Source organism: Bicyclus anynana, chromosome 16 (assembly GCF_947172395.1).
Source record: "Bicyclus anynana chromosome 16, ilBicAnyn1.1, whole genome shotgun sequence".
NCBI classification, from domain to species: Eukaryota; Metazoa; Arthropoda; class Insecta; order Lepidoptera; family Nymphalidae; genus Bicyclus; species Bicyclus anynana.
The window spans coordinates 15,140,303-15,164,532 of NC_069098.1; the positions used below are offsets into that span (position 1 = coordinate 15,140,303).

Here is a 24,230-nt window from a genome sequence, read left to right on the forward strand (position 1 = left end):
CAAACAAATTATCTATTGCAATTTAAGTTGACTAGGTTTACCAGTGGGTGTGTGGGTTGTTTTAAAAAATAAATAAAAAACATAAAACGATTTTTTTTTATTGAAAAAGCTAAAACACAAAAGTTTACATTTTAAACTAAATGTTCAAAATGGCCGCCATTTGCGGCAATGCAGGCCCTGCAACGACGGATGAATGACCTTTTCAGGCGTCGTACAAAGCCAGATCTCTTTATTTCGTCAGCAGCTTGAAAAATCCGGACCTTTAATTGTTCCAGGGATGTTATCTCCGTCTTGTAGACCTTTTCTTTTAAACATCCCCAGTAAAAAAAGTCGAGAGGATTCAGATCAGGAGATCTTGGCGGCCACAAAAACCACTGCCAGATAACCACTGGTTACAAAATGATGGTTGCCCTGCTCACTACGCACGCATTGTCCGGGATCACCTGAATGATGAATACAATGAGAGATGGATTGGTCGTTTAGGACCCATTTTGTGGCCGCCAAGATCTCCTGATCTGAATCCTCTCGACTTTTTTTACTGGGGATGTTTAAAAGAAAAGGTCTACAAGACGGAGATAACATCCCTGGAACAATTAAAGGTCCGGATTTTTCAAGCTGCTGACGAAATAAAGAGATCTGGCTTTGTACGACGCCTGAAAAGGTCATTCATCCGTCGTTGCAGGGCCTGCATTGCCGCAAATGGCGGCCATTTTGAACATTTAGTTTAAAATGTAAACTTTTGTGTTTTAGCTTTTTCAATAAAAAAAAATCGTTTTATGTTTTTTATTTATTTTTTAAAACAACCCACACACCCACTGGTAAACCTAGTCAACTTAAATTGCAATAGATAATTTGTTTGTGATAGCTTAATAATTTACTTAATAAAAATAAAACAAGGACATGTTCTTGACTATTGCCAATTTTTTTCGTAAATATCGCGATATGTAATAAGTATTATACCGTTTCGGAATCTGCATTAAGCAAGCATGTTTTTAAGATAATGGGCAAATCAGCTCTAATAGAGATTTTTTAAACCATATGATGTACAAAATTAACAAACTGAATAATCAATAAGGCTTTTTTGAACTTTCATGTTAATTTTTGCCAAAACTAGAGTAACGAATTAGAAATTCCTTATCAATAACAGTAGCACAACTCTTAAGCTATATTATAAAAAAAACAGAAAAAGAAAATTCCAAAATTTGAGATTACTGTAGCAAAATTAGTAAGTGAAAGTACCCATTTTTATAAAAACATGACTTAAGCCATTTTTCTCAAAACGAAACTTCAATAAATAAAAAAAAATCTATATTCGAATAGCCCATTTGGAGGCTCTTCGGCAGGTACAGGGTTATCCATTATTTACGCCACACCCTGTATATACAGGGTGATCGGGAGTATTTCCCATAACTCTGGGGTTATATTTTTTACCGAAAATCAATTAAAAATGTTCAAGGAACATGTGTTCGAAAATTGATATTTTCGGGGTAAATAATATTTCTTTTGTAAATAGATCTTAAAAAGTGTCCCATATACGCATCCTTATAATTATGACGTAGCCAAGTTTGACGTATTTTAAAATGCAAGGATAGATTACACGCTTAATCTATCCTTATCGATGTTACATGGATAGTCGGAATAGGGAAGATGACTAGGTTTGAATAATATAAAAAGCAAAGATTGTCTGGATATTTGCAAAATAAATGCGATTATAAAATTTCAAAATCTATTAAAAATCTTTTAGCGTAATAAAATGAAATATTCATACAGTTTTAGCTTCCTTAGATTAAATGTGACATTTTTTAATAAGTGAACTATAAACATAAACGCACAAATAACAAAGATATTAGTAATTTTGTTTGAACGCACATACAAATCTAACGAACATTACCTACGACGTCATTAGTTCGTGCCATTTGGTATGGGGCGCTGCCGCACATCTGAGGCTTTAAATCCCTGTAGCTCCCAAAGTAATGATCGCAGATACCCTGTTACTTTTAAAAAATTGCTTTACTATTAGCATACTCTTAATTTATATACAATTTAAAAAACTGTCATCATTCCTATTATTTGAATTACTTTGTATGAAAACATAAAAAGTTTTTATTTTTTAGTTAAAAAAAATAATTACATAATATAATTCATATATTTAAGTTATGTAGTTCGGCTCCAAGTGGACTCTGTCAACACTTTGAAGTTAGGGGAAATACTCCCGAGCACCCTGTATATATCTATGTATAAATATTTTCTGATTATTTATAAAGTAAATAATATTTGGAATAAACTTTAAGGCTAAACATGTCGGTATCTCATACCTTGGAAGCGTAGTCGCTCGCTTTGGCCGTTGACTCGAAGTCTTCCATCCTGGACTTGTTGGAGGCCACCTCCGCCAGAGTGGCCAGAGCCAACATGTCCACACTGTGGGGTGTCGGAGTGCACATGTCCATGCTCTGGACAGTGCAGGGGGCTTCTGTTGCTATCTTGATCTCGGGGCTTGTTTTGTGGCCTCCATTCACGTCACTGGAGACCATGCTGTTGATCTCCAGCCTTGTGATGCTGATCTTTCGCGGCTTCCTCTTCTGACTCCCTATGACGTTGTCCCTCCAACTCTCTGCCATCTCCCGTCGCTCGTCAGCCAGCGAGCGCGGCACGCAGTTGATTATCTGCGACGGTTCTAACGTTTGCGGCTTCAAAACGGTCTTCTTCTTGCGTTTGTTATCGCGTTTCCGTTGCTGGAATTTCTCCAAGCTGAGCGAGGGTAAGGCTCGTATTTTGGCGTCCAAATCAAAGTCTGCGGCCTTGAATGTTTTGTTTCCGTTATTGTCGGGTTCGGGCGATATCGCGTCGATTTTTGGTTCGATTTCGGCGGACGTGTCGACGTAGTCTGACTTGGAGCGGTCGGGCGACGGCTCCTCGCGCGAGGAGCCAGCGTCGCAGCCATACCCCTCGTCGGACAGCCGCTCGGGACAGTCCCGCCTCTGCCTCTTGTTCACTATCAGCCCCCCGACCGCCATGAACTCCTGGTATCTCTTCCCCTTGCACGACCTCCCGGATCTCTTGTCGTCGTCGGACCAATTCCTCTCTTCCTCTTTAGAATATCGCTTGTCGACTATTTGGTCTATCACATCTTGGTTCGTGAAATCGTTGTAACGATACGCTCGCTTCACTTCGAACTCTTCCTCGAAAACTCTGGTCGTTTCCGTTAGAGCGTTCTGGAGCTCGCTTATGCTGTGCTCTTTGGGCTTCTGTATATGAGATCTGTATTCGATAGGGGTTGAGATCGTGAACTTGTAGCTGGGAGGTGAGTAGTAAGGGTTGGGAGTGTGTGGAACTTCAGTCTTATTCTCAGAGAGGAGGCTGCTCAGGCTCCCCATTTGAGCTTCGTCGGCTAATTTGCCCGGCGTGAACATGGCGGGTTTGGTGTCTTCGTCGGTGTCGTCGTCGCCGAGTCGCTTGTTGTAGTCGTGCTTGGTGGAGTTGTTGTTGGTTCGCTCGGGCTCGTTGTCAGCGTTGTCGGCGTTGTCGGCGTTGTCGGGGCGGTCGGACGGCTCGCGCGGCCGCGACGACAGCGTGCGCAGCGGCGGCGCTGGCAACTTGTACCATTTGAAGTCTGGGTTTGCGCTGAAGAACGCGTCTTTGTACTGAAATATGATAGTGTAAGTCGTTAGTCTAGTGGTCTATATATATATATGGTTTCGGATCAGGAAGTCCTGAAATCGAGTCCTGGGTCGAGCTATCAAATATTGAGCTCTCCTTTCGTGAAATTCTCTGTCAAAATTGTCATTTCGGAGTTTGAAAAATGGTGGAGAACACATTAAGCCCGGTCATTATCATAAACCACCGAGCCCGAGAACGCATACTTCAACAGCTTGGTAGATCTAAACCCCAAAACCCCTCACCTATACAAAGAAAAAAACCTCCTCATTTACTGGGCTATTAATGGTGAATTCTCACTAAGCCTAGGCCTTGAATGACGTCAAGGCCAACGTTTAATATTAGATAAATAAATATCACACAAACATACCTGTTTAGCAAGACCTGTGTAGCAAGCTTTCTCTTCCTTGTCCAAATTGGCCCACCATTCGCCGAGTATTTTGGTTATAGATCTGAAACAGACCTTGTTTTTATTTACAACAAAACTACTAGAATTTTTTTATCACTAGCATCAGCCTGCGACTTCATCTGCGTTAGTTGTTGTTCCCGCGAGAACCGTGGATTTTTCCGGGATATTATTTAGCCCATTTACCCATAATATTCCATTCAAAATGTCAGCAAAATCCACTCATCCAGACAGGCATATTACATTCATTTGTTACTACAAACACAGAATACTAATGTACAAGTACAGAAGATTCACTCCGCAACGTCATTTAAATAAACAGCGACTCTCGGTACGACACAATAAGGTGCAATTCAGGTCAAACAAAATGTATCGGATTGACATTCGTTATCAATAGTTCACCTATGCTTTGCTATGCCGGGATAAAATGTAACCCTTGTGTTAACCCATAATATATCACCATTCCAAATGTCATACAAATTCACTCAGCCACTCTAGGAATGTTGCATTCGTTTCTTACTACAAATTCTAACGCATCGAAAAACTAAACGTATAAGATTGACATTCGTTATCGATAGATCACCTATCAACCTATGTAAAATGTATGGTATTGCTTGCATATGGAATATATATTCCATATTTACCTTATGTCATTTCCATTTTTAGTTTTCGAAGTATTGTATTGTATAGTATTGTATTCAGAAAATCGATATAAATCACGGCTAGAGGCAGTAGTTTTTGCGTGAAAGAGATTAACTTGACACCTGGCTCGAATGATGTTAGTACTGTGGTTATTTGACGGCCTTTGTGGCGCAGTAGAATGCGCGGTGGATTTACAAGACGGAGGTCCCGGGTTCGAACCCCAGCTGGGCCGGTTGAGGTTTTCTTAATTGGTCCAGGTCTGGTTGGTGAGAGGCTTGAAAATACGTACCGCCAAGCAATTTAGCGTTCCGGTACGATGTCGTGTAGAAACCGAAAGAGGTGTGGATTTTCATCCTCCTCCTGACAAGTTAGCCCGCTTCCATCCTAGATCGCATCATCACTTACCATCAGGTGAGATTGAAGTCAAGGGCTAACTTGTAAAGAATAAAAAAAAAGTTAATGCGCACAAGTTATAAGTACGAAGTTAAGGAACGTTAATTTTGATGTCATTTTAACAAACTTTCAAAAAGGAGGTTCTATGTTTGGTTGTATGTATGTATGTTTTTTGAATAGCTTGAATAGTCAGCACGTGTGTATTTGAGCAGCGTAGTGGGTTTAGGTTCCACATTCTCTCTTCTAAGGAGGGACCTTTTAGTGGACCGTTAAATAAAGATAGTGATGATATTAATTAGACAAGTCATTAAAAACGAATTTCTGAATATTTAATGATATTTTGAGTTAATTAAGATAATAAATGGTCCCTTATCTACATAAATTACCCAAAATTTGTTTCTTCATTCATCATTGACAACCCACATTCGGCTTACTGTTGACCACGAGTCTCCTCTTAGAATGAGAGGGGTCAGTCCACCACGCTAGCCAAATGCGGATTGGCAAACTCCGCACTTTGAAAAAAATCTCAGGTATGCAGGTTTCCTCACGATGTTTTTCCTTCACCGTTTGATAGATATACGTGATATTTAATTTCTTAAAATTCCCACAATTGAAAAGTTGGAGGTGCAGCCCCTAACCGGATTCGAACCTACGCCCTTATAATCGAAGACACGAGTTCATATCCACTGGGCTATCACGTCGCTCTTCTTGTTAGTAATAGTTAATACAATTCAAACTTTGACTAATTTATATGTATAAGAGTAAAGAGGTGACAATTAAGTAAAATACGGGCAGTATTATATGCTGAGTGCCTAGTGGGAGTTTTCAAAGTTTTCATACGGTTACTATCGCGTAACCGTCCGTCAACGCGAATTTCTAAGGAATTGAAACAGTTGTGCAGTACTGCCACTAGATGGTGCTATTTCAATTCCTTCGCTTTTACGGTTACGCGATCGACATGCATACATTGAAAATTGACCCTGATCAGACATTCTATTCTAAAACTAATAGTACAGGAAATCTAGAAAAAATCGTATAAAATTTGTAAAAGAGCAACCCAACAAGCTTAACTTGAGTACATCGACTTTCCTATAAGGAGGTAGGCCTATAGGGGGGTATAAAATAGGCTGATAACAATGACTTAAAATACTATAAAAGTATGTATTGGCTGGTGGGAGGCTTCGGCCGTGGCTAGTTACCACCCTACCGACAAAGACGTACGATGCCGTGTAGAAACCGAAAGGGGTGTGGATTTTCATCCTCCTCTTAACAAGTTAGCCCGCTTAAATCTTATTGCATCATCACTTACCATCAGGTGAGATTGTAGTCATGGGCTAACTTGTAAAAAATTAAAATAAAAAAAAAATGTAGCAGTCACCTGTTTTCCAAGTTGGGATATTTGTCGCGCACGACGCTCCGATGTCGCTTGCAGAAGATGAGGAATGCGTTCATCGGCCGGCGCGCGTGGTGCGCCGGCTCGCCGTCGCCGTCCTGCTCGTGCATGCTTCACTGGCTGTTGGCGGGAGAGAGACGGAACTATTAGCCACTATATATTGAACCATTGTTGAACGTTCGACCAGGACCAGGATCTCAACTTGTAGTGGGTACCTCCTATGGAGAGGTGACGAAAGGGGACAGAGACAATGAAACTTTCAAAAATGTTTTCAAAAACTTTAATTTTTTTCATCTAGCATTTTAAAGCACTATATATGTTACGAAGGTCTTAGTCGATTTGATAGTGGAGCTGAAACAGATAAGTGCACTCCTTCGATTTTGAAAGTTCCTCTATAGATATTTCCAGGATCCCAACATCATATTCTGGCATGATGACCATGGACCACCCTTTCAATCAAAAAAAGAATTATACAAATCGTACACCTGCCGTAAGAGTTATTTTTAGTGGCGCCTTAAAGTGTCTGACAAAAGTTCTGGTCATTGGAAAGTGGCTGACGCTTTTGATATTGCTTCAGAATATTCTTCAAAATATATATAAAATTCAGTCATGCGAATTTAAGCTACTAAACACTTTAAGTTACCTTTTTCACCTAGGCAGGTGAAAAAGGTAACTCAAACCAGGTGACAAATAGCAGATATTCAAAGTATGCTACTAAGCTAAACCTCAGGCCCTGGGATCTTGGTCTATGCCTTCTGAACCGGTAGTCTTTACAAATAGTCAAACTTTTCTAAAGTGCTAATAAACTAAGCCACAGAGTACATACTTGAAATAAATGAATTTTTATTTGATTCCATTTAAAGTGATTTGACATACATCCTTGTTTCCTAACTCTAACTTCTACCCTTACCATACCTTCCAATATGGCCCATCCATATTTGAAAGGTATAGAATAAGGGTGCTTACCGAAATATTTAAGACGATTGTAAAAAGGATGATTTACAGTCTAAGAAATGACTGATAGTGTATTGATAACCATGAAGATAATCATTATTGTAGTTATCGGGCGTGCATTGTAGTTGCATTTATTAAGAATTCTTTATGTGATACCTACCGTATTATATTAATAGTAGCGCTGTTGCGAAATAGCCTTATTATAATACTGTGGTTCTCAACAAAGAAACTGGGGGTTTATTACCAGCTCGGGTCAGTTTTAGGATTATAATTTTTATCCTACTAATATTATAAAGGCGAAAGTTTGTATGCATGTTTGGATGTATGTTTGGATGTTTGTTACTCTTTAACGCCGCTACTACTGAAGCGATTTGGCTGAAATTTGGAATGGAAATAGATTTTACTCTGGATTAACACATAGGCTTTTTATCCTGGAAAAATCCATGGTTCCCGCGGGGTTTGTGAAAAACTGAATTCTACGCGGATGAAGTCGCGGGCGTTTGCTAGTAATTTTTATATTTCCTAGAGGTCGGGATGTGAAATTTCAAGATATTCTTCCATCCAAAAAGTTTTTTCCGGAATTGAGTTTTCACGTTAAGCCGTCGGTCATCATCATCATCATTATCAGCCGATGCACGTCCACAGCTGGACATAGACCCCTTGCATGGATTTCCAAACAAAACGGTCTCCGCATTCAGCCGCTTAATGTCATTGGTCCACCTAGTGGGGATTCTATCAACACTGCACTTTCTGGTGCGGGGACGCCATTCCAGCACCTTCAGATCCCAACGTCCATCAGCTCTTCGAACTATCTACCCTGCCAATTGCCTTCAGCTTCGCGACTCGCTGAGCTATGTCAGTGACTTTGGTTCGTCTGCGGATCTCCTCATTTTTTATTCGATCACGCAGACAAACGCTAAGACGTTGAGCCTTCTAATAAGGTACATAGTTAGCGACCAGGTCTCGGATCCGTAGGTCATCTGGCAACACGCACTGTTCGAAGACTTTCGTCTTCAAGCACTGAGGAATTTTGGTCGAAGAGATGTCGCGGAGTTTTCCGAACGCTGCCCTTTCGAGCCGTTGCTCGTGTCAGTATCGGTCATCATGCATTAACAGAGTCAAAAGCATTATCGCCCTATCCCCGCCAACCCGCGGTGTAGCAACGTGGTGGATCTCCCACAAGTAGGGAGCAGTGGCACTTCATAGACACCAAATAGCACTGCCTATCCTGACCACTCATTACGGATCCGTACTCGTATTGGAGAACGAATTTACCATTTTGTACTACTTGGTCATTAATCTTCATAAACTGGTCATCAGTGGCCTTAATGTTACAATGTCTAGCGTTAGCAATTTTTAATGACCTGCAACATTATTCTCCCACAGTAAAAAAATATACATAAAAATAAAAATTAAAAGTCAGATTTATCGTAAGTAATAATTTAAAGTATAGTTAAATTTTATTGGTGATTTTTTACAAATCGGGTCAAATTGTGTCCTTGTCATTTGTAAGTATCATGCATACCCTACTTAACAACTTTGTGCACGCCAGTGGTAGGGTAATTATGAGCCATTGAAGTAGGCCGATAATGTTGAACTTGAAAACCTCAAGCCAGTGTATCTGAACCTGCTGACAGTGTAAACAGTCGTCGACCTGTTATCAGTTGTTATCACGTGCCGGAGCTCAGATGGACTTGGCAAAGAAAATAATCATTGATAACTGCCGCTCTGATATTGATAATGTAAACACTAAACATTCAAAATAAAGCCAAATTATACTGAGAACAGCTTTATTTTAAGCTTTTAATAACCGACTTCAAAAAAAGGAGGAGGTTCTAGATGCGACTCGTTAGTTTCTTTAAGGTTTGTTACCTCATAACTTTGTCATTTACTAAACAATTTAGAATTTTTTGAATGAAAAACACGAAAATCAGTTTTTTGTGTTAAAATCAAAATGACTGAAATGAGTAATCCAAATAGCCCATACTGTCACTATGCTAGGACACACTAAAAACAGAAAAAAAAATTAACAAAAAAATTGAAACGACATCAAACCGATCAGTAGAAAGGACATAGGTAAGTAGGTACAATTTTATTTTCGCTTATTACGAGTAAAGTAAGTCGGTTCCATTTTTTTGTTATAAAGATTTTTTGGTTGGTTGGTTTAGATGCACAACAACTATTCACCCTACAAAAGAAATGTATTCGCATTATAAAAAACGTTAAAAAAAATTAAAGTTGTGTACCCCACTTTAAATCATTAAAAGTTCTTACCCTACCAAGTCTATATATCTTAGAAACATGCAAATTCGTAAGGAAAAATCCAGAATTTTTTCAAAAATTAAATGAATTGCCACGAAAAATAAATTACGGAGCGCGCGTAAATTGAACTTAGTACAGCCAAAGTCAAATTTAAGAAATGCACAGTACCTACTGGCCCGCACAAAATGTGCATAAAAATATATAATAAATTACCGCAAAACATTAAAGAAAAGGAAAACATTAATGAGTTTTTATTAACAAAACTTTTTGCTTGAAAAAGTATACTATAAAATTAATGACTTTTTGACCGAAAAACAATAAATCCGCCTCTCTACTTATCTTATGTTATGTTAAGTTAAGTTTTACTTTGTAGTTACAACACCCTCACAGTCACAGGGTTCCATTTGTAATGATTATGACATTTTATCTATGACATGTGTTAAATATTATAATGGAAATGTAACTTAATAAATTAATAAATATGGTTGGCGCGACATCGTTAAAAAGCAAGCTTGTATTGGGGGTCACGACCTTCAGTAAGGAGGAATGCGACGAAAGGAGGAGGAGGATATTCTTATGCCGGATCCCGTACCAATAGTAGGTCACAGTACGCCACAACTGTTACAGTACCTACGTCACAGAGGCCGCGCACCCCGGCGCGCGCGCAGTTTTCACTTTCGAGGGCCGACGGCCGGCGCGGCCTCGACACACTTCGGCTTTCATTCAAGGCCGAAACGTGGCCCGCGGACCGTAATGACCCCAATACAACACTATCACTCTATCTTTTACTTATACAGCATGTTAAAAAACCTCGCCCATCCGGTAGGAGTCTACATTCCAATAATGTTGATAGAATGAAATAATTAGAAAGTATTATTTAATAGTAAGACTTTACATAGTAATATTAAACATCATTATCATTATCAACCCGTGATCGGCTCACTGCTGAGCTTGAATCTCCTCTCGGAATGAGAAGGGTTAGTCCAATAGTCCACCACGCTGGCTCAATGCGGATTGGCAAACTCCAGAATTAAGAAAATTCTCTGGTATCCTCACTATGTTTTTCCTTCACCGTTTGAGACACGTGATATTTAAGTTTTTAAAATGTACACAACTGAAAAGTTGGAGGTGCATACCCCGGTATCGGAGGCAGAGGTAAAAAAATAAAAACAGAAAAACTGATAATCGATCTATTAGTTTAGAAGCTAAGATGCTACTAACACAGATGGAGTATCCATACAGATATACACACATCTACACACCTGTGTGTAGGTATACCACTTTTTATAAGTCGGAGATTAAAAATTAAAAACTAGTAAAAAAAATTAGTCAATTAAGAATTGAACTCTCAAATGAACCGTTATGTTAGTAATAAAAGGTGTAGGTGAATAAAAAAAAAATATTCAGCAGATAGGTACATGAATAGACGTACCGCCAAGCGATTCAGCGTTCCGATACGATGTCGTGTAGAAACCGAAAGGGGTGTGAATTTTCATCCTACTTCTAACAAGCAAGCCCGCTTAGAATGAATTGATAGAAAGATTCCATCTTCACTTACCATCAGGTGAGATTGTAGTCAAAGTCTAACTTGTAAAGAATAAAATAAAATTGAAAATTTTGAAAAACCCCCGAAGTTCAAGAAATTATGAATTACTCTCTCAATCAAGTCATCAATTTTCTCTTTCAGTGCGCTTTCATTTGAGACCCCACTCGAGTATATTTGCAGACATTCGCTTATTCTTATACTTTCGCATCCCACAACTTTTAAATGGCTCAACCGATTTTCACCAAACATATCTAAGAACACTCACACATAAGTCACCTTTAATAAAAAAAAAACTAAATTGAAATCGCTTCATTCGTTCAAGAGCTCTGGTGCCACAGACAGACATCCCTCTTTTTCGCCGCGGGTTAAAAAAAGAGATCCGTAAGTCGTATCATAACACAATTTATAGTGTAGTCGTAAAGAGCTTTAATAGCTCAACGGTAAGAGCGGTCGGACACATCATCGAGGGATGGTGGTTCGATCCCCGTCCCGTTGGTCTATTATCGTATCCACTCCTGATACACCCCTCTCATTCTGAGAGGAGACTCGAGCTCAGCAGTGAGCCGAATATGGGTTGATGTCGACTCCTGATACAGTCATTCCCGACTAGTTGGAGAATGGGAATTTTGGTCATATTTAAAAAGATATGGAAGAAAAATGTTGAATGTGCAAGTGGAAAGACATAAGAGGAGAGGAAGGCCAAAGAAGAGATGGTTGGATTGTGTGAAAGAGGACATGTGTGTAAAAGGAGTGGATGATGAATTGACAAGTAATAGAGACGAATGGTAATTGACATATTTTTCCGACCCCACTTAAGTGGGATAAGGGTAAGGAGATGATGATGATGATTTAAAAAGATATGGCAAATATTCATTAAAAAAAAAACCATAGGTAGTAAAAGGCGTAGCCTAATTCAAGTATCAGTAACGGAACATAATTTTGGGCGTAGCATACAGCCTACAGGTACATACATGTGATACGAGCCGAAGTTATACGTGCCGTTGCCGTTAAGGTCGCGCCAAACCCGATGTCGATGCCAAGGTCGCGGCAAAACCAGCCTTTTGCCTGTTGCTTGCCGGTGTCGCTTGTTGCCGGGCGAAAATCACGCGAGAAGGTCGCGTCGCTTTTGTTTTTGTTTGTCCTGATCACGTTGCCTACCCGTACTTTACGCGCACCTCTATCGATCTTCGAGTTCGACTATATTTTTTTAATTCTTTACAAGTTAGCTTAACTACAATCTCACCTAATGTTAAGTGATGATGCAGTTTTAGATGGAAGAGGGTTAACTTGTTACGACGTCATACCGGAACGCTAATTCGCTTGGCGGTCTTTGACGGTAAGGTGGTAACTAGCCAGCCGAAGCTCTCATCAGACCTGGACCAATTAAGGAAACCTCAGTCGGCCCAGCCGATGATCGAACCCAGAACCTCCGTTCTGTAAATCCACTGCATACCACTATGCCACAAAGGCTGTCAAATAGTTGATATAACTCATCGAGAGTTATAACAAAATCCCCAAGACGATTATGGACCTGCCAATGTATAAGTTCAAGCATAACTTAAAATTAAAAAAATATATATTTTTAGATACTAAGTTGAGGTAACTCCACAATTAATGAATTTCTTAATTATAAAGATACTTGGAGGTCATTGTATCAGCTTCTACCTTCACACAGAAAGTAAAATATTAAAGAAATTGTGATTTTGATGTAAATAGTGTTCCCACGGGGACGGAAACAGCTCGGGCGAAATGTCGGGGCGTCGGCTAATCTTTATTATTGATCTAATACCTATTCGGAAGAATAATCTTAGAGCTATGAACGATGAAAATCAGTTTAACACAGGATCACTTTTTTATGAAAGTCCCTAAAGAAGAACTACATCTAGCAATAAACATGTATCAGCCGAGATTTTGAGAAATAATACAATATAGCTGCTTTTCAAGGAGTCGCGAAACTGAAGTGGCAATGGACAGGGCACATAGTTCGAAGAGACTATGGACGTTGGGGTCCCAAGATGCTCGAATGCCGACCCGGCACTAGAAAGCGCAGTGTTGGTCAACCCCCCGCCAGGTGCATTGACGAGTCGCAGAGATTCGCTGGATGCTGACTCAGGATCTTGATGTTTGGAAGTCTCTTTAAAAGGTCCATGTCCTGCAGTGGACGTCCATCGGCTGAGATGATGATGATGATGAATATGATAAATCATATCACCCGTAGAAAGTCGCCTCGTGGCAACTATCGAAAACACAATAAGAATCAAGCTTTAAGAGTCTCCAGCGAAGCATTGCCATGAATTCAAGGGTTTGGCGACAGAAGATATGTTTCTTCATGAAGACGTTTGATTCTTAGACAATTGAGGATTTGGACATTTGAAACGTGTTATCCTTCACATTAGCTGACAAAACAGTTTTTGTCTTCATAAAATGTTTGACCTATAGATTCTTGTTACATTAAGAATTTTCAGAATTTTTTTTACACAAATTGTGCGTGTTAGAAAACTCAGACGCCGGAAGGACATTCCACATCTTCAATATTATAACCCATATTCAGCTCACTGCTGAACTCGAGTCTCCTTTCAGAATTAGAGGGGTTAAGCCAATAGTCCACCACGGCCCAATGCGGATTGGCTGACTTTACACACGCAAAGAATAAGAAAATTCGGTACATGCAGGTTTCCTCACGATATTTTTCCTTCACCGTCTGAGACACGTGTTATTTAATTTCTTAAAATGCACACAACTGAAAAGTTGCATGTTCCGGACCAGATTCGAACCACAGAGGTCATATCTACTGGGCTATCACGGCTCTTCCACATCTTAGCAGTTCTAATTAGAAATGTTGATGCAATACGTGGCTGGACGTCGACAACAAAGGGATGCCATTTTTCACGGCGTCTCCCTGTTTTGTTTTAGAATGGGGATGGAGGAACAAGATTGTAAAGTTAGTGTGCACACTCTTCAAAGTACTGGTATATCCGGTAAAAGCCCGAGAGACAGGGGACATTGCGTCGGTGTTGTAAACTTTGCAGTTTTGTCCGTGTCAACGGTTCATTACCGTCTAGCGAATATATACCCAAAACAATGTCCCTCGTATTTAATAAATATGGGTACATATATAAACTTAAATTTTCTTTAAAATAAAGTGGACCTAATCACAACTGTTTAAAGTTCAAATTATTTTGAAGAAATTTGAGGTTCAACTCCTAATCAATGTTTAAAACTAAGGATGTTTTTAAAATATATTTGAATTTGAGTACTAGGATTTTCAAGATATTTAAGAATACCATACTTGAGTTATATTACCGTATCACACGAACATACAATACAATAATTTAATTGAACACAAAAATAGCTTTCGCTGTTTTTTGTTATCAGTAGAGGAAACTGGTTGGACTCTTATCTAATAGGGCCCTATGTGGTACACTAATTGATTATGTATACAACAAACATACTATAACTCAACTATTGCTATTTATAAAATAAAATATGTACCTATTGGATACACGAATCACACTAACACACCAATTCCGCCTTTACACATACATTTTACATAGAATCTCAATTTCGTATGTCAACTCGTCGTCATCAACCCATATTCGGCTCACTGCTGAGTCTCCTCTCAGAATGAGAGGGGTTAGGCCAATAGTCCACCACGCTGGCCCAATGCGGATTGGCAGCCTTCACACACGCAGAGAATTAAGATAATTCTCTGGTATGCAGGTTTCCTCACGATGTTTTCCTTCACCGATTGAGACACGTGATATATAATTTCTTAAAATGCACACAACTGAAAAGTTGGAGGTGCATGCCCGGATTCGAACCCACACCCTCCGGAATCGGAGGCAGAGGTCATATCCACTGGGCTATCACTGCTCACTATACAAATGTCAACTAACATACATCAAAGTTAGTGAATTAGCCTACTGATGGAATTACGCTGATTCAATCATTCTGTGGGAAAACGAGCGGGACCTAATGTGGGACGCTACATGCATTGACACATTGACTCTGTGTCATGTCAATACCAGGAGCCGCAGCAGAAAAGGCTGAAACCTCTTAATGAAAGTTACATATATCCCCCTCTTGCTGTGGGGACCCTTGGGTCATTGAGGCACAGTGTGAAAATTTATTCGAACTTTTTTCTCCGCGGCTAATTTCCTTGAAAGAACCATGATCACAACGATCGAAATATGATCAGCCTGGTATACTGGCTGTCCAATGAGAAAATGTAGTAAGTGTAGTAGCCAATATTCAACGTGGGCATTTGTACCTATAGCCATTAAGCATAAATTAGTTTAAGTATCTCATTGTATTCATTATGATAAAAAAACCTAATGATTCTACTTAGTATGTTTTTAATGATATTGTGAGATGGTGACAACTAAAAACCAAGTAGAATTTCTAGAAGGCTCTTCTCAAACTAAGGTTCATTTGAATAACCACTTAATCCTTTCATTATTACATACTTAATCCCAAATCCATTTATAATGGAGGTATACACTTCAGTTGTTCGTGAATATTAATATGAATTATCGGCTGACCTGTTTACCTCAGATGTCGTTATAATGTATTTTCTACTGAATATTCATTTGATCAGTCGATACACGACACCCTGGCGGCGCCACGTTACCCTCAGATGTCACGTGAACAATGGCAGGTTGACGTCTTACCCCTACCTCCCCTTTTATCTAAAATAATAATTATTATCTCCAAGGAATATCTTGAGTAAGAGAAAATTTTATAGCGAAATAATGGTGTAAATAAACTTGAAATTTCATTCATTCATTATCAAACCATATTCGGCTCACTGCTGAGCTCGAGTCTCCTCTCAGAATGAGAGGGGTTAGGCCATTAGTCCACCACGCTGGCCCAATGCGGATTGGCAGACTTCACACACGCAGAGAATTAAGAAAATTCTCCAGTGTGCAGGTTTACTCACGATGTTTTACCTTCACCGTTTGAGACACGTGATATTTAATTTCTTAAAATACCTACAACCGAAAAGTTGAAGGTGCATGCACCGGACCGGATTCGAAACCACGCTTTCCGGAATCGGAGGCAGAGGTCATATCCACTGGGCTATCACGTCTCTCAAACTTTAATACTTTAGGTAAATCAAATAGTCCCAATGAACCCTTAATTTACGAGTACAAGCACTTTTGAAACGTCAGTTTGGTATATTATGGTCATATAATTAATGTCGAAAACTTAAAATTTAATTACGTCCGAGGGTCCTAAAGCGCCTTGGTTCGAGAAGAGCCCACAACAAACTCAGCCAGGGTATTCTTTTATTACCATTATATAGTGGTTTCTAAACAATAGCTTGGCGACTTCGTAACACTCCCGATGTTCCACGCGGGGCGGGGGGCGTGTAGCGATGAATGAAAATCCCACGACTGATGCAAGTAACTTCCCCGCACGATTTTAGACCCACGCAGTCGTTCCCCACGTCGCCCGCATATCATGGGAGTGTTATGAACGAACTTGCCAGACTATAAGCCTACCTACCCAGTGATATTATACCCAGAGCATTTTATTTTCAAGCTTTGTTATAGTTAAAATAAAATAATTATTTAAACTACAGTAAAACTTATCTTTATGCTTGCGTTTAATAAAAACTTTGAACTTATTGAGAGACGTTTATTGAAAGAAGCTCTGTGGGATAATTTCCGAGGTTCAATCATAACTTTTGAATAGATTACTGGCTAGGTTCACACGGCATCGTCCTTGCACGTGTTTTACAGTATACGTTTAAACGTATATATGGTGTACGTTATTTGCATTATAAATGTCGTGTGAACAAGTCTATGAACAACGTATATGCCTGTATTTACATTATATACTATTTATTACTGTATTTTTTTTTCAGTGCCTGAAGACGAAAGTTTTACAAGTTTCTCGATTGCGGGTGGTATTAACATTCATTATTTATTGTTTTGTGGAGGGGAGCTATCAGTGTTGGTATAAATAAGAAGGTACTTGATGACTTGACCTCAGTTGTTAGTTAGGCAGTGTAGACACCGTCACGCTGCCAGACGCTCTAGTGATTTTGTGCAATAACGTTTTGTGTTGCAATTATTGATAATATTTTATGTTGTGATTATTGAACTTGTCGGGCAGTTTAGGTGAGTGTTTATGCATTATAAGGGATCCCTTAACCTACTCCCAAGGTCACAAGTCCTGGGACCTGCTCGAGGTGTTTCCTCTACCACTATCACTGTCGCTGCTACCCGTCACGCCACAGAAGTCTTCGAACAGTGCGTGTTCCCAGTGATGACCTACGGATCTGAAACTTGGTCGTTAACTATGGCCCATATAAGAAGGCACTCAGAAGTAACTCAGAAGGTGGTGGAGCGAGCTATGAGTTTCTCTGCGCGATACAATCAGAAATGAGGATATCCGTAGAAGAGCCAAAATCACCGACATAACTCAGCAAGTCGCGAAGTTGAAGTAGCAATGGACAGAGATAGTTCGAAGAGCCGATGGACGTCGGGGTCCCAAGGTGCTGGAATGGCGACCCCGCACCGGAAAGCGCAGTGTTGGACGACCACCCACTAGATGGACCGAGGACATCAAGCGGGATGCAGGGAGCCGTGATGTTTGTAAGTATATACAAGAGGATGATGATGATACTGTAATAGACAGTGTGTAGGACTCCTTACGCTATAGCGCGCACTTCGAAAATGTGAAAATATACTGCCTACCCGGTGTAATCATTACGAACCTGCCTTGAACAAGGAATTTTCCACTTCATACAAACTGTACGTATTATGCATATCCCGATTGCACACCCTGTGCGCGTCACTGCGTAACAGTAATAACAATTTACAATGTAAATAACATTTTATGTCATTCACACTATGTGCACAAGAAAGCTGAGTCGAACGCCTCCACAAATGTTTTTCATTATTATTCATCATCGTCTTTTATATTCAAAAAACATCAAAAACCAGTTTGTCGTTCGGTTTCGTATATTGTAATTACTCCGGATCGTGGGCAGTGTTGATAATTTAAGCTAATTGCAATTTGCGGGCAGAAAAATAAACAAATGCGCTAATGTGTTTATCATTGCCATCTCTTTTAGGCATGCTCATTTTTAGAATTCCATAACTCAGAAGGACATAATGCAAAACATTTAATTTATCTCGGAATCGCGTGGAGGTATCTAGTAGATATTAAAACTATATTCTCAGTTCTTCAGTCCCATGAAGTCGTGAAAAAAATCAATCTTCAAGTCAACGTGGAAAAAAAAGAAATGGCCGCTTATGGTGCAGCGAATGTATTTTGACAATCTTAAGGGAATTATACCTATAGGGTAGGGTACTTAGGACTTTCCGTCAACCTAGAAGTATATTTATGAAGTAGTTACTATCGTCTTATACTTTAACCTACTTATAGGGTTTTTGACGGCTTCCGTGGCGCAGTGGTATACGCGGTGGATTTACAAGACGGAGGTCTGGGTCCTGGGTTCGATCCCCGGCTGGGCCGATTGAAGTTTTCTTAATTGGTCCAGGTCTGGCTGGTGGGAGGCTTCGGCCGTGGCTAGTTACCACCCTACCGACAAAGACGTACCGCCAAGCGATTTAGCGTTCCGGTACGATGTCGTGTAGAAACCGAAAGGGGTGTGGATTTTTATCCTCCTCCTAACCAGTTAGCCCGCTTCCATCTTAGACTGCATCATCACTTACCATCAGGTGTGATTGTAGTCAAGGGCTAACTTGTAAGAAATAAAAAATAAATAAAAAATATAGGGAAAGTAGGGTCATTTCGCCTGTTCGCGTCCACTTAGTGCAGTTGGCAAGTTTGAAGGAGAAAATAAAAATGTCCTAGCACTAATTTTAATGAAAAGTTTATTTAATGTATTCATTATAATAGTCTATTTTAAGATAACGTTTAGTTTTGTTCGAAACATCTTGTAGTTTTTTGTTAAAAAAGACAAACATCAGAAATGGGCCATTTACCCAGTTTGCGTCCATAAAATCCAATTTGCGTCCACCCGCTGGACCACTTGGCGTCCACCAGTTTAGACACGGAATAAAGCGATGATATTTTTATGATAATGTAAAAAGAAATAGGATTTTAATAATTTATTGATTATAGAATTATAGTTATTTAAAAACAACATATTAACATTAATAAATCACCTAAAACATTTCCTGTCTTTGGACAAAGAGCAAAACCACTTTCGCCCCCATTGAAAATTCTTTTTGGATCACTAAAAATACATTTTTGCTGTATATTCAACGAATAACTAATAACCATAAAACACGATCTAATAGACTCTTCTTGACTTGGCCACTAGCTTTATAAATGCCCTCAGAATTTTTAAGCGAGATTTCATTATTTCTGTAATCTATTTTGAACCTGAACTATAAGCTTTATCTATTTTAAAGCCCCCCCGTCTTGTATTTTTTTCTGAACAGTATCTAATAATTCACTGGGAATCCACAATGGGAAACATTTAGAAGCCATTCAACTACTTTTTTTCACCATCTACTTGTAGCGCAGGTTCTGCGCCCTGGTTTTATTTGACTCCATCTGGTGTGCGCCCACTGATTTAGTCCAATATTATGGTCTTGCGAATAGAAGAGAGAAGAAGAGGAATTCTTTGCATATTTGTTCTTCTCACGAATTTTATTCAACACTTTCCTTAAATATCCTTCTGTGACTGTTCTTTTTCCTTCTACTTTCTCTTCTCCGAAGAACTCATGTTTAACGAAATAAAATTGAAATTAAATAAATTGCATTTCGTTCAAAGTAGAAAACGTATTAAACGTATTAAACATTTTTGATTATGTATACAAACATAATCAAAAATGTATCTACAATAGATAAATAGATGGAAATGGAAAATGGACGCGATTTGCTTTTGTTATTATTCCCTGTGGTATAGTTTGCGTCCATTGCGGACGCAAAGTGCAAGTTTTATAAATTCGGTGTAGTTATTCGCGTCCACCTTATTTTAACAGTTAACTGTAAAAAATTTAACCAAATTCATAATTAATATAAAACCTTTTATCATAATTAACGTCTGGAAATAGCTAATGTATCCAAAATACACATAGAACAGTAAAAGACTTTCCTTCAAACGCACCGCTGCTCACTATTTTTGTCTCACAATCCCGCTCTCTTGTTGAACAGCCGTCACTAAATGTTTTTTTTCACAGGATTGGTTGGGCGCACGGAACTATGGTCTATCTGTGCGTGTCTCTTATTTATTGAGGTATTGGTGGTGGTGTGACTTTTCGACTTATTGGTGTGTTAGTATACTTAATTTCGAGAGTTTTCAAAGGGAGATCCGTAAAATGGACGCGAACAGGCGAACTTACCCTACTATATTTTTGTAATTAAACTATAGAAATATGGTCTTTGCTAGCGGACGCCCGCGACTTCGTCCGCGTGGAATTTAGTTTTTCACAAATCATGAATTGAAACATGAAACGCGAAAGTTTGAATGGATGTATGTTTGGTTGAATGTTTGTTATTCTTTAACGGCGCTACTACGGAAGCGATTTGACTGAAATTTGGAATCGAAGTAGGTTTTACTCTGGATTAACACATAAACTACTTTTCATCCCGGAAAAAAAATGGTTCCCGCGGGATTTAAACTGAAAAACTGAATTCCACGCGGCGTCCGCTAATTGGTTATTTTTCAAAGGTAATGGCAAATATTCTATTTTCAAGAAAAGAAAATTCACAAAAATGGGACAGAAAGCGATTTTCTCGCAGGTGTAAGTTATACAAGTTTTCCTAACTTAACTCAATGAAATAAATATTACTATCAGTTAGGATGTACAGACACTCGTTTCTACTTTGTACTTTCATTTTGTACCTACATAGATTTATCACTCATGTGATAACTCGACAAGCGGGTAATTCCCTTGAAAAAGCTACCGTGATTGGCTGTAATCAAATGCTACTGTGCCGTGATTGGGCTATTGTTGCGTCATTATGAAGCTGCAGATAACAAAACGTTCAAAATTAGAATAGAAAATTATAATCATAAAGTTAATTATTTACGTTTAAAGATATTATATTACAAAAATTTCAAATTCGATTGAATGAATCCTGTTTAAATATATTTTTAACTTTCATGTGATAGCTGGACAAACGGGTAATCCTCGTGGCAAGGATAGTGTGATTGGTTATAATCAAAAGCAGCTTGTGCGCTGTGATTGGGCTATTGTTGCGTCATATCAAACGTTTGAAATTAAAATGGAACTACTTAGTCAGAAATTAAAGTATTTCTTTTTCTTGGATTTATTGGCTCTGCGCGCCGAGTGATTGAGCCATTTTCATTCGATATTAATTACGTTACCAAAAAAAAAATAAGTATGAAAACTTACAAATTCGGATTAATGAATGAATTTTTTACATATAAATTAATATCCTACGTCCCGCGGTTTCATCCGCGTAGATAAAATATAGCCTACGATACTCACATATAACGATTAACGTGTCTTTCTATGGATGGTAAAAGAATTCTTAAAATCGTTTCAGGGGATCCAGAAATTACCCCCTACAATACCACAAACTGTATCTCTTTGTAATATTATAGAGAAGTATAGATTATAGTATAGAAAATTACCTCATTGCGCAATTAGTTTTTCCATACATAGATCTTACAAAGCGCGTTGTCTGGAAGAGATCGCTATTAGCGATAAGACCGCCTTTGTGCATACTATTTTTATTATATTTGATTATGTTTCCTGCCGATATGTCATCTTGTGTAATACAGGATTTATCTATAACAAACATCTCTGCCTAGTTTATTATTAAATGAATGACGATTAAGATGAATATAAAACATATAGGTACATAGAAATCCGATCAATTTATGTAGGTAGACGAGATATTTTTTCTACATTCAACTATTATACGTATTTACGTAAGTAGTATCTTTGTCTATCTATCGATAAGTAGGCTACAATTTTAACTTGCCATTGTCTGCATGTGTAAAATATTTTTTTTAAAGAGTGACATTCGTTGATGGGCTTTTTTATGTAGGTAGATAGATAGATAGATAATAGGTATCAGTGGTGATGGTTGGAATAATGTCGAAGGTAACCCAAAGAAAAGGAAATTCATACAGCTTGATAAGGTTTCTCATTTATCCATACATACGTACGTATTAACCCATATTCGGCTCACTGCTGAGCTCGAGTCTCTTCTCAGTATGAGAAGGGATAGGCCATTGCCGCATGCCATTGGGCCAGCGTGGTGGACTATACGCTGGCCCAATGCGGATTGGCAGACTTCACACACACAAATAATTAAGAAAATTTTCTGGTATGCAGGTTTCCTCACGATGTTTTTAGACGCGTGATAGGTATTTAATTTCTTAAAATGCACACAACTGAAAAGTTGGGAGGCGCATGCCCCAGACCGGATTCGAACTCACACCCTCCGGAATCGGAAGCAGAGGTCATATCCACTAGGCTATCACGGCTCTTCACATACATTATATCATATCATCATCCATACATACATACTTAATTAAAATAATAAATAGGTATGTATAGATTTTTAAATACTCAGCGGGAAAATGTATGGACTTATCTCCGATGATAGGTATGTCTACCTATGTAATTAAAAATAGTTAAATCCAATGTTTATCTGTTTTTTTTTTCATTTTATTGCACATCAAATACCTACCTACCTAATCTAATGAGAAATTCTCAACTTTTAGATGTGGAATGTATAGAATTTTGATATTTAAAAACATTAATTAATAGGTACATAGTATCTATGTGGTAAAAATAAGCTGCAACCTTATTACATTTAGTTAACTCGGAATTCTAGTAATTTGCGAGCAAAATCGGCGGAAACAAGCTCGTAAGTGTAGTGTATTAAGGAAAAGATAATAGACACAAAAAAGACTAGGTACATTCGCATAGCGCACTTGCCTCTCGATCTTTATCTATGATCGTTAATTGACAATTGACATTCGAAATAGGAAGCAATAGGTACACTAATTAGCTAGGTAGGAATATAACGACATATTTACATATTACACCCACGAAGATGTTATCACACAACTATGTATGTACATATAAGTAATCATGACGCTTAGTTACGAAAACAGAAAAAACACGCTCGTATTATACCTAGTTAAATATTGTAGATGCAATTTATAAATCAGATCGTTTCGCACGGTATTTACTAAAAGCGTCACTGTTCTACTTTTATAACAATAATTAAACGTTAATTATATACATATAACGATGTTGTTTTCGCGTATCACAATCGTTTGGGGTACAATATTGAATGTTTAATACAAAACAACACTTTCTAGCGACGAGAGAGTTCCATTTTTAGTCTTGATGTTTTGTTGCCAAGCGGCGGTGGAGGCGACTTTTATGCCTGATAACCGTGTATCAAACAAGATCGGAATAGAAACCATCATAGAAAGCGATGGTCTGAACGCTAGGTACACTAATCACTCAATTTGCTTAGCGACTATGTGATTTTTGCTGCATAATTTTCAAGGGCACATCGTCGATGCCAATTTGAGAAACAGTATGGTGGAGACTCCTCCCGAGGCTTTGCGCATAGTTTGTGTGGGAATCATGAATGAAACGATTACCGGGCGGACACTAATCTACCCGTAACGAGTCCTCAAACCGATAAATTAATAAAGTAATAAAAGAAAATACTCACGGATTCGGCTGCGATACGTGTATCATGCACATGACGTCATTTGACGCACCACAAAACCCAATTTTTTGAGCGAACAGTACACAAAACGAGTCAAAAACACGAGGAATCTTATACGCACTACACATGTATCGATACAAAAATAACGTTAAGTCATTACTTACATGATTTAGGACATTTTGAAATACATTTGTTGTGTGTTGACTCCTATTTTGACAAGATGGTCGCGCACCGACTGTTTTGCTTTGGTTGTCAGCTGATATGAAGAATGTTCTACTTCAAGCGCAACTCGGTATATGTTTCTGCGCTCTTTCAACGCGACC

The 24,230-nt window shown here is 38.7% G+C and overlaps 1 protein-coding gene across 2 annotated transcripts; it reads right to left on the minus strand.

The window, feature by feature from the left end:
• Nucleotides 1–1,853: 1,853 nt before the first annotated feature.
• On the minus strand, nucleotides 1,854–24,230 carry LOC112055898 (uncharacterized). Of its 2 annotated transcripts, none has more exons than XM_024096198.2 (4): nucleotides 24,072–24,230; nucleotides 6,474–6,608; nucleotides 4,025–4,106; nucleotides 1,854–3,641 (listed from the first exon to the last, which is right to left on the minus strand). In XM_024096198.2, exons 2-4 carry the CDS (start codon nucleotides 6,596–6,598, stop codon nucleotides 2,310–2,312), a joined length of 1,539 nt encoding a protein of 512 aa, XP_023951966.2. In that variant the 5' UTR covers nucleotides 6,599–6,608; nucleotides 24,072–24,230; the 3' UTR covers nucleotides 1,854–2,309. The 2 variants fall into 2 exon arrangements, with proteins under 2 accessions (XP_023951966.2, XP_023951965.2); XM_024096197.2 differs by lacking the exon at nucleotides 24,072–24,230 and adding an exon at nucleotides 23,911–24,065.